This window comes from Amphiura filiformis, chromosome 1 (assembly GCF_039555335.1).
Source record: "Amphiura filiformis chromosome 1, Afil_fr2py, whole genome shotgun sequence".
Classification (NCBI taxonomy): domain Eukaryota; kingdom Metazoa; phylum Echinodermata; class Ophiuroidea; order Amphilepidida; family Amphiuridae; genus Amphiura; species Amphiura filiformis.
The window spans coordinates 64,813,665-64,826,194 of NC_092628.1; the positions used below are offsets into that span (position 1 = coordinate 64,813,665).

The 12,530-nt window shown below is 36.0% G+C and overlaps 1 protein-coding gene and 1 long non-coding RNA gene across 2 annotated transcripts in view; one reads left to right on the forward strand and one right to left on the reverse strand.

Moving 5' to 3' along the window:
- The window catches only part of LOC140151059 (uncharacterized), a 525,069-nt gene that overhangs the window by 334,089 nt on the left and 178,450 nt on the right, over positions 1–12,530 (reverse strand). The gene's annotated exons all lie outside the window — the stretch shown is intronic.
- Positions 1–12,530, forward strand: part of LOC140168400 (atrial natriuretic peptide receptor 1-like) — a 45,434-nt gene that overhangs the window by 6,692 nt on the left and 26,212 nt on the right. The window contains 2 exon segments of the mRNA XM_072191790.1: positions 9,042–9,187; positions 10,081–10,236. Coding sequence (XP_072047891.1) covers positions 9,042–9,187; positions 10,081–10,236 — 302 coding nt within the window.

Here is a 12,530-nt window from a genome sequence, read left to right on the forward strand (position 1 = left end):
GACATCTGAACAGGATAACAGGGTGGCAACCTCTATATGGAACAAGAAAAAGAGGAAGACCTCGAGCTAAATGGGGAGATGAGCTCGTCAGCTACTTGGGAACAGCAGCCTGGACAGGATTTGTAGGAGACAGGAGAAATTGTGCAGAATTTGGGAGAGGCATTTGCCCAGCAGTGGGACGATATGGGATGATGATGATGATGAGTATAAATTAAGGGGTCTGGCAAAGTTTGAAAAAAAAGGCTAAAAATTAGAGGAGTCTTACTAGGAATTTTTTCTACAAATATTGATCAGAGGTACAAAATTGATGTGTTATATTTTAGCATAACTTTTAACTTTAGGACATTATTAGAATAGGCTTTTATTAGGGATGACCAATGAACCATCAACTTGATTAGAACACTCCCATAGACATGCAGGGAGCTCAATTGTGCACTGCTTGCACAGACATTTCTAAATTGATCTCGTTCTTTTATTTTTCAATATTTTCTGTAAAAATTGGGGGCAGTTAATGCCAATTATATTTTGTAACTATCTTGCAAATTACAGCAACATGACTTTTTTTCTCTTTCCTGTAAGTGCGATGCAAAATTGGTCCATCGCCACAGTGCGCTTAATTGCCAGTGGCTGAGTTCAGCACTGCTCAAGAATGGCACAAAATATTCATGTCAATAATTTCAGGTGAAAAATGTGGCCTACTGAGCTGAAATTTAGCAGAGTTGCCAGTAATACCTCTATCATACCCTCTGTAAAAAGGTTAAAATATTGAACAAGTAGATCTCGAGTTACAAATTAAATTACCAGCTTCCCTTTGGAATTTCCATACTCCTTTCGAATCATGCTAAGAAGACACCTTTCTGAACATAAATGTGAAGTTTCGTGCTCATTTGATGTATTTTTCACCTGATATCAACCCTAAACGTTTTCTTATATTTAGGCCCATACCATCTACAACTTGCTACTGGCTATACCTTGTTTAGAACTTTCAAAAGAAGTACCTGAATGTGCAACCATTACTGTTTCAAAATAGCCCGCGAAAGTCATGCAGTTAACTCCGAGGTCATGTATTGAATTGTTTTGAATGGGAAAAACTACTGGGAACCAGCACCTTTTGTTAGAAGTCACACATGAGCATGATGAGTGAAGTGGATAACCTCTATTGTTGTGAATGAGTCAATGACCTTCAATGACACTTAATATTTAATTTGCATACACCTACTAATTGGTCATATTAAACCCAATAACATCGAAATTTTTGGTTTTAAATAAAAAGTTTACCTGGACTTAGTGCAATTTTGATTTTGTGCCATATCGGCCATCTTGGATGATTTTTGGCAAATGTTCGCTAAATGCATGATTTCAATGCCTCGGTTTGAAAAAATAATTTATGCCATTGACTAGTAAAAAAAAGGAAGGTTTTTATTTCAAACTCTAATGGTGACCCGCAGGTCAAATTGCTAGAATTGAACATTAATTAAACACACCTAAACAGACACAATGCAATTTGCAGGCAGCAGCTTAATCAGCGCCAATATTGCAACATTGAAACAAACAACTATACAAACATCCAATCCAACCCAACCCATCCCCCAGTAGGCAATGAGGATAAAGTGCCTTGCCCAAGGACACAACACGTTGGCACGAGTGCTTTTTCATAAGAAACCCCTTTGATACTTTCACAATATGCTTGTTTCATGTTTGCATATATGTTAAAATAAAGAAATATATAAAGGTAAATATATGCTTATGCCAATTTTGCTCCCAATTGATATTTTTGGACCTTGTCATTTTATTTCGTTCAAATGACCGGTCAGAATGGTAAACTTTGAAAATTCATAATTCGAAAAGTTTTTGACCGATTTTGACCATTTAACCACCAAAATACTTCTATTGATGAGTTCTATCCAGAAAACAATCTTTTGTAGCAATAGGGGCAACATGAAATTTTGATGGTTATCCTACTTTTGTGTTTGATTTGCATTTTAGCTCACTCTTTTTTTCTTTTTCTTTTTGTGCAGACGCGATTTCATACATTTCCCGTTAGTCGATTTTCCTCTAACTTCGCGTTGGTGTGTTGAAAACTCAAACGAAATAGTTATGGTACTTACTTCCAACTTTGAAGAACGACGTATGCCTTAATGAATCTCATCAATGCAGACAATTCGACGTGATTTTGCTAGCTCGGAAACGTCTATATTTCTATTTGCTATTTTGTCAATCAAAATTCAGGGGAAGGGTTTGGGGGTAGCAACAGGGTTAGAGTAAGTGTTAGGGATAGGGTAAGGCTAGCCTGAATCCTTCTGGCCTCTAATGGCGGCGCCTTTTTTTACCCACAATCCTTCACGTTGCCTTACACAGTGGAGCGGCCGTGCGTGAGTATTCGAGGACTGGAGGATCGAGCCTAGGGTAAGGCTGGGGTTAAAGTCAGAGTTAAGACTCGGGGAGTCAGAGTTAAGTAAGGTTTACCGTTTCGGGTTATAGCGCTAGGTTTAGGTGTAGGATTAAAGCTTAGGTTAAAGGTAAGGGCGAAGTTTAGGATTATGTTTGGGGTCGGGTATATAACTAATTACTGGGTTTTCGGACTAATGACCTCCAGACTTTCGACCTGTAACCCATAACTTACTGACACTATCTTGAATATTTTGCTTGTCTCATCATTAATTGAGAACAAAAACTAAGAAAGAAAAACAATACAGAATGATACACTTCAGCATTATACCTTCACATTGCATGAATGTTTCATTCACTCAAATATTTAACCTCGATCACGTACTCTACGAAAATAATGCCACAAGGCAAGGGCAAAAATGAGGAAAGTGCACATTGTTCGGAAGGCATAATTGATGACGTTTTAACATGAAATTTGGACAATATTTTCCAATCTAATTTTTTTTGACATATTTGTAATATTTACACATGCCCTAGCCACCCATAGTGGGTAGGAGAACATGAAAACTAATATGAGATACTGTATTAGGATCACATATTAAGTATCATGTGAGAATATACTCTTGTACTCCAGAAGACAGGATCACATATTAAAGAAAAAGCGCCCTCTGTTGTTATTAATCGTATTTAATGCGTATTTACAACGTTGTGAATAAAAATTTGACACCATAGAATATAAAACTAGTAATTTGATAAGTTAAAATAAGATTTTTAACGGAATAAATCTAAATAATATGATTATGCAGTTTATTCCGTTAAATATTTACCCCATAATTTCCCTCATTCTTCAGGCCCTGCCCTCTATCGGGTGCTAATTTAAAGTTTAAGCTTGATTGCTATTGTTTCTTTGTAAGCCTGCGGCGCAACCTTGAACAATATTGTCCTTGAGATAGGTTATAATAAAAATGACCTAGTAGGGCTACATCGATGTAATAACAGGGGTACGTCCACATAAAAATACCCTGATTTCAATTAAGGTTATTCAAGTCCCAATTTTCAACATTAGATTGCATTTCTGACAGGGAGAGAGGTCGGTCGAGAAAATGTACGCAAACGTCATCGATCTTTATAGGTTTCCCTAACTGAATGCACGCACAAGACCTTAGGATTTTGATGATATGAACACAAGACCATGTTGACCGAAGAGAAAAATATCCAAGTAGTTACGTATGCGGAAGTAAAAATATGAAGGATGCTTTCAGCTCCAGATAATAATAGCTTTATAATACATTTGATGTTTTATTTACTTTCCTGCGATTGAATTCTGCTTACACGGAAAAGTGACAACATACATTCTGTCCTTGAATTTCGTTGTTATAATGTTATAACATTTGATGGTGTGTTTGAAGATAGCAATTACATGTATTTTCGCGCCATTAGAGCCATTTGGTGAATCTGTACGGTATATTGTTACATTTAGTAAGCGATCAACATATTAATTTAGAACTATCTGAAAGTAAATAAAAAGTATTTCTTTTTAACATAAGTCTTTCAAATTAAAAGAACTGCAAATGAAACCAAGAACTTCTCGTCATAGAACATCAAATGATCGATACAGGTTATGTTACCTACAGAGCTAGAGCTCTCCAGACAGTAAAAGAAACCAAAATAATAACCAGTCCTGTAGTTACCGTTATATCTACGACCGATTGTCGTTGATATAATGGTAAAACAGACCTAGAACAAAATTGGAAAATACACAGCGGATGAATGAAAGGTTACTATAACGAAAACACCCAGCAAACAAAAAAAAAGTTCTTTGAACGTTTATTATATGCAAAACGTTTCAATAACATTTAAATGTCGGGTTATATAAAGGTCATGAAATCATTTTTTTAAAACGTTATTGTAAAATATTTTGGGCAAACATTTTAGCAAAATATGTTGTCAACACTTAAATAATATTTTGTTTTGAATGTTTGGCATAAAGTTTTCAAAAATGTTTTTTGTTTTTGAATGTTATTAAAACGTTTTATACACTTTATATTACCCGACATTTGAACATTTTGTGTAAAACGTTTTGTGTTTGCTGGGCAGGCAAACAATCAACAATAATCAATGCTCATTTCTGAAACAAACGAGGATGGATTGACCCATGTTTATGCACAGCATACATGAACCTTCCGAACCTTCCGAGTGTTTATAGTCAGCAGGGCGGTACACCGCAAGTCACTGTGTGGGTTGCGCGCATTTAATTGCAGGTGTGTCATCATTGGCGTTTACATTGTCCTCATCATTCTGTTTACAGTCTACAGTGTCTATATCATTTTGTTCGAAGTCTACGGTGTCTTCGGCATTATGTTTGAAGTTTACAATGTCTTCTCCCATGTTTTCCAGTGCGTCCCATTTATCTTGCACAGAAGCGTTACCTAGGCCGAAGTACTCGTCTTTGAAGGTCAGAAATTCTTTACTGATGGACTGATGTGTTAGCTTAAACACGGACATAATATCTACGCCTGGGTTGCCTTTTCCACTTAGCTCTCAGGTCGAAATTGACGAGAACAATGTGTTGGTCGCTAATCCCTGGTACCACACTAGTCTCCTTTATCAAACTTGTATTGTTTGTATCCAAAATACTTTTCTTCCTAGTTGGTTCCTTGACATGTTGCTCCAGCCCAAATTCTGTTGTGGTTTCTAACCAAAGTTCAGCCGTTTCTTTGGAAGCAGATTGGTTTTTAAAAACAGTTCCCTCTTTCCAATCGATGTTTGACTGATTGAAATCTCCAGTCAAAATTATGTCGCACCCTTTAGCCTTGCTGTTAATCTGCCAAGGGATTCACCTAAGCCAATAACCGTTTCTCTATCATCATGTCTTGATTTATAACATGTTCCCAGAAGAAGTGACTGTCGACTCTGAAGCTCGAGTTGATTCCACATTATTTCAATGTCCACCTCAAATTCTGATTTCCGAGTCAAGATCTTTTTTACATGCAATAAGTATGTCTCCATGACCACGACCCTTTCTGTCTTTCCTGAAAACATCATAGTCTGAAAATATTTCAAAAGTGTTGATGTCAGCCCAAGCCATGTTTCCGTCCCTTGAATAATGTCAGGGTTATATTGTTCAATAAGGATTTTATTGAACAATAAGGTATATGGTTATCAAGTCAAATAAAGAATCGGGAGCAAGATCGGCATCGAACAATTACTTGCATTTGTGTCGAATTCTGCCATTCACAATGGCTGATATGATACACTGGCAATAAGTTATCAAAAAGGATATTAATTTGTGCATTTATTGGAAGTCTATAATGTACATCCTTTCCAGTTAAGTTTTTTTTATTTCTGTTTCACTCGATTCTGAGGTTTATCTTGTCTATATGAAGGGGATTTTTTTATTTAAAAGTAATGAATTACTTGAGTACCACATAGCCCATTTTGTTTGCTTCCATTTTGCGCCTTGTACATAGTACGAAATATGATTGATTAGTTCACTTTAGCGTTTTAAAGCCATTTTGCTTTGTTTATTTTCTAATCTTTATATACTGGAAGGTCAAGATTTGGCACCAAATGTCATATCATTTCAATGACAACCAGATCATTTCACCTAAATTTTTGTAAATTGCACATTGCCGAGACAGTCTAACACAAGTCGAGAGCATTAATTTGTCATATTATGTGAAAACACCTGCGCTTGTTAGTTTATATTATTGCCGCCAAAAAATATGGCATAATACCATAATTCAACTTCCATCATATTCTCGAAAGGTGGAATTCAATGATAAAACGACTACTTTTACAAATTTATGATCCTGTATAATATTTGATTTCATCGTTATCATACAAGTAGTGCACAGACTGTACTTTTAGATTGATTTCTGCATTGTAACTCATTAGAGTGCAATATTTATTAACTTGAAATATGATAAATATTTGTTATTATTCTGTTATATTTCTATTTTTATATAATCGTATATTGTATTTGAGTATTTCCATATTTTTTATAATACGTTTCCTTTTAGCTACATGCACAAGCACTTTCAAATACAACATACCAAGATTAATAATACAATAATCATTTTTTGATGTGTATTTTTCAGTTCCTTTATTACAAATGAAAAAAGGTTATAAAAGACTTGCTTTATGTACCACATTGTGATGAATAGAATAACACAACCTTATACATGGCATTCACAAATTATATTTATTATTACAAATTATTATTGTAACTTTGGTGATGTCACCAATCTGGATTCCGCTTCCTAGATTCTTAACATCTTTTATCACAAATTCGAGGTATGCGGAATAGGATTAGAAGACATTCTTGTTCACATCAATTGCAATTACTACCTAAACTTTGCTTGTTTGATTCGAGTGGTGTTCTCGAATTGTAATAGTTTTCCACAACTTTCTGTACTCCATTGCTTTCCCGAGGTCTACTACCTCCAGTCCATTGTCATCTTTCAGAATGTCTATATAAGTCAGGGCAGGTCGTCCTGATTTCCGCCTTCCGTACTTGGGTCTCAAATGATGCGGGCTCCTCACTTCTGGAACAATGGCCAGCAAACCCGATTTTAAATCTTGTGGCTTATTTTTGGAAGATCTCCATATAGGTCTACATGTGTCGTATGTTCCTTGTAATACACAGTCATGAAATTTCTTAGTATACGGGTATAATAGCTATCCACCTCCTTCGCAAGTTTAGGGGTGATGGTCCATGCTTCACATCCATATAATTATGTAAAGTAAGATAGGCTAATCACTGTGTTGGAAAGTGTAACCTGTAGTGACATCATACGCGTATTCTAGTGCTTACAACATGTACAATGACGGAATAATGTAAATCCGTTTGAACTCAGAGATGAAGAAACTTTAGATGACAAAATGTCCAGATGCCTTTAGAATGGTTGCCAAAGGTTTTCTGCATGGTATCAGAAAAATGGTTACGGCAGGCAGGTTGCACGGAAATGGTGCTCAGACGAGATAAATAACAGTCAAAGATGGCCGACGTCTTGCAATGGTTGGGCAAGTCAGGAATTGTATTGTAATGAAAAGGTCCCGTTGTTATTCCATAAAAGGCATACCGATTGCTCAGTGGCAGAAGTGGGTAAGTGCAAAAGTTGCCCTGTGAACATTTGGCAGTTTACACACAGCATATTGTACTCATCTACACATGGCAGGTTTTGCACTTACCCACTTCTGGCACTGAGTAGTCAATAATGATATTTAAACACATAATGAGCACATGTCAGCTATTGCCTGTAGTCCTACCTACATCTGACAATATGTCCCTCAGACCTTAAAAGACCTTTGTTTTCTAAAGCTTGAATATATTCCACCCGACACTTTCATGAATCATTCTACCACCACCATGTTCCTGCTTGCAAAAAGCAATTAAACCATTTGGCGACCAGTATAAACATATCTGGATATTTTGTGGATTGAACTTCCTTTCTCTCTGCCCCACTCTCTGCATTTAATCTAAACGGATTTCCGTCTTTTCGCCATTGCAAACACTGGAATACGCGCATGATGTCAACACATGTGACACCTTCCAACACATTGATTAGCCTATCTGACTTATTTCATGCAGAGAACATTGCCATCTAGTACGTAATATGAAATCGACAGGATATTGGATGAATGTTCAGCTTACGGTTTGCCCAATTATGCTTATGTCAGCGATGTTGCAATAGTTTTGACCAGTGGCAGTGTGTGTAAAAAAAACCACTCTGATGCAAGTGCAAAATTAATTCACTTTGCAATGAATAATTTTGTACAAATTTTAAAGAAAAAACAACTTTCTAGAAGTTCTAAAAGGTCTATGGATGAAGTGGATGAAGGAACACACAAAGCCGACCTTGACATAAGTGGTCTTCTCCATCGTATAATGTATTCTTTCTTTCTTTTTAATTGGAGGGAGACTTAGATGGCTGCCTCCGGTGTTGTGGTAATTGGTCATATTTTACACAATTTTTGCCCCAGGAATGGAGTTAATTAAAACAAATGAATAAATCAGCGACCTTGGCGTGATTCAGAATGTTTGGCAGTAGAAGTCACGCACGCACTTCTTTCTTCTCATCTAAAATAACAATTTTTCTTACTATTACCATTCATCGATTTCTAGGATGCTTTTAAGTCATTAACTGCTTAATAAACAACACTTATTATTATAGCGCATTTCCAGAAACTGACCAAAGCACAAAATGTATACAAAACAGAATACCTGCATCGTGAAAAAACGATCGAAAAGGCTTGCTTTGTTTAAAGAGTAGATAAATAATTGCTTGGTTTATTTAAAGAGCAGCGGAATTATTGTTGCTTTATTATTTTACTCGTATTAGTTAATTAACAAATCTTTCTGTCGATTACTAAATTAACCTGACTTTCTCTGTCATATCAGCGTGTTTTGCCTTCCCTCAACAATAGTTATCTTTTGCCATTACGAGTATGGGTACATTCGCAACATACGATATGGCATATAGATTTTAAATACCATGGATATGGTTTACAAGGATACTTTTTACATTATTTGAAAACCCTATTGTGATTAACATAACACATTTTAAAATGATCAAATTTACTACTTTTAAGTTCATTCTTATTTTAACATTTGTTATTTCCATTCTTCTCTCTCTATCATTTGATTTCAGTCATTCTCATGTTAGCTGGTGGTCCTGATGTCCGTGATATGATGTTAGTAGCCAAAGACAGAGGCCTTATTGATGGCAATCATGTATTTTTCAGCATTTATCCTTTTGACAATAAAATAATGTTTGGATACGATAACTGGGATAAGGTATTATGAATGAAGAAATTGCATGTCTCTTTGTCTATCTTATTGGCTTATATTCTATTTTATTCAAGCGACGATAAAGCCCCCTGTTCTACGGGCGGACGGATCTTTTAAGTAGGGTCGTCGATCTGGCATTTTTAAGGCCACAATGACCCTATAATTTCACCAAAATATGACACATTTTTGCAAACATAAATTATATTCTAAACATTCTAAAAAATGTTGGCCCCATTACATGATTTTAGCAAAACTTAAAATAAAAAGAAAATTTCTCCATAAGGTGACGAAAAAAGAAAACCCTGTTCTACGGGCCCGACCGACCCAGATTTTGAACAAATTGGGAAAAAAATTCCTGTACAAATGAATACCGATAATAATGAACAATTTTTTTCTGTATTTTCTCAAATTGCAAATTATTTACAGACTTTTTTGGGTCATTTCAAAAACAACAACAACAACAACAACAACAACAAAACCAGGCCGACCGACCGACCGACCCTACTTGAAAGGTCCGTCCGCCGCGCCCGTAGAACAGGGTTTCTTTTTTTCGTCTTTTACGTCGCCTTATGCCAAAAAAAACCCCAACAACACAGATTTGTCTCATGTCCACCGCGCGTATTGGATTTCTGATGGTGAAAACGTTAAAAAAAAAAAAAAAAAAAAAAAACTCAACCCGAATACCGCATTAGATTTCAAACTCCCATGGGACATGAGACAAATCTATTTTTTGGGCATAATATAAAAATGCCCCTCTGACAAAATATGCAAGAGAAAATCGGGAAGGCAAAGGTAAATGAAAGGGACGGAGAACGGTATGTGTATGTATCGCTCCGATAATATCGGGTAAAAATGATGCCCCTGCATTTACTACAACATTCTTGGCATTTCTTTTTCAGAATGATGGAAGAGATGAGGATGCTAAATTGGCTTACCAATCGCTTCTCACATTTCATCTTTATGAGCCGACAACTGAAACGTATACCAATTTTCTTGCCGAAGTGAAAAGACGACAAAAGGAGGAACTAGGCTGGGATCGCCGTGTTGGAGATGATGTACGTATAGAATTATTAGTCCTGGACTCTATTTTTAATTTGAAATCCACTACATTATGTGTGTACATGTGGACAAAAGATAACGCAAGCGTGGTAGTCCACATCATGGAGAAGCAATAGATTATGTAACGCATTGTTAACTTGTGCCGATTTGAAATCTGACAAGCTATTCATCGAAAGGTACCTTTTGTTTGGGACAAAGGGCTTCCGCTATTAAATCGGTAAGCTGACCCGACAGTGTATTAACGCTTTACCTAGCAGGCTACTGTCAAGAAGTGATCAAACGAAAGGCGCGTGAAAGCGACTACTGGAACGAAAAGTACCTTTTGTTACCATAACACACACGGGTGTGATTGAGTAGCCGTAAGCACAAAAGGCACACATTAGCCGCTGATGTACAGTTCGTGATCACCCCACTGACTTCAGGTGCTTCATTTAAATAAATTGAATGCGCTTGCTGAATGATTACACATCAAGGCTGCCATGTCTGCATGTCTATAGTACTGTATAATGGTAATAGCTACGTATACAGGGTGATTTAAAATGAACTGTACCCAACTTTACCCAATTTTTTTTATATATTTGCGAAGACTGTACATATCAAAAAAACTATCATAGAAAGCAGTGATAAGTGTTCTGTAGTAGAAATTTTGAATTTTGATAATAAGTGGTTTTAGTCAGAAGATATAACATTTTCAAGTTATCATCCCATTTTTAGACCAACACACGGAAGTAAGTTTATCCGTGTTATTTTGTTACTGCGGTAGACGCAGTAACAAAATGCAACTACCATGACTACGTATTTGTACATCAAAACCAAGACAAATTAATGTTATTTCGCATTATTAAATCAATAATATTGATATTCAATTACAATGTCAGGTTTGCATAGATTACATGTTAAATAATACATGTAGAACAAAGGACCCGTTGACTTGAAATTGTAGAGGGAAATTTGAATTAAAATAGAAATGGTGCTGGTGCAATATCCATACACTTGTAATTTAGACCTGAATTTTTCACCAATAATAGGAAACATAGCCTACTACCCTATTACAGCTTGCAATATAAAATTATTTAAATGTCGGTATTAAAGTATTTAATTTTAATTGTATTTATTTATCAATTCATCTTATTTTCATTTTTAAATAAACACGCACAATTTATGTTGAACTGAAAGTATTTGAGGGCAGTTGAGTGAGCAAAATGCTGTAGAATAGATAGTTTGAATAAAATGCTCATCCGTGTGTAACATCGTTTTTGGTGTGTTTTCTAAGAATGTACTTTTCTTCAAAACCATCAGAGGTAAAGACACGAATTTTTCACCAGTAATAGGAAACATACTATCCTGTTACAGCTTACAAACACAAATTATCTTAATGTCGGTAAGTATTTTATTTTAATTTTTGAAGTTGGGTACAGTTCATTTTAAATCACCCTGTACATGTAACAAATAATAAGTATACCGGTATAGGCCTATATAAAAGTTGTTTCACAAATTGACATTTTATTTTATTTTAAGAAGGAGAATGTCATAAACAGTGGCGTACTGAAGGGGGGGGGGCAGCTCTTCTGTGAGAGGTCTTGGGAGGGATGAGGGAGGAAGAGGTGAAAGAGGGGATATGAAGAATGAGAGGGGGACTTGAGGAAGAGAGAAAGAGAGAAAGAGGAAGAAATGAAGAGAAATAAATAAATAGAAGTAAATAAATAGAAAGGTAAGAAAAATGATAGGAATGAGAGGGGACAAAAAGTAAGAGGGGATGGAGAAGGGAAAGGAGATAAGAAGAGGGAGTGATACTTTAGCAAGGAAATAATAAGTAGAGAAAAGAAAAGAAAGGAATGACAAAATATAGGCCTTATAATAATTATTATAGAAACTAAACACAGCCCCCCCACATAGGCCTAACACTAACAGCACTATAGGCAGCCATTCGATGATGTCAATGCCTTTATGCGTTACGTGTTTAAAACGCCCAGTCAGTTGTATTTTACACCTGTCAAGCACAAGTCACCCAATTTCGAAAATTGGACGTTGAATGTACACTCTCATGAATATTGATTGGCAACATTTTCCAATATGTCAGCGCTCAAATCGGACACAATAGAACAATAGACCATTCAGTGCGATGGTCCACATTGTATGTCCGAACCATTGTGGATATAATCTAAGGTCGCGATCGCGTTGAGAGGCTCATTATCATGTTATGCCAGACATGTTATATAAACAGTGGGTGTATTAAGTGATCAAATATGTGGAGTGTAATTTTAATTGGGACGTATATCGGATCATGTAA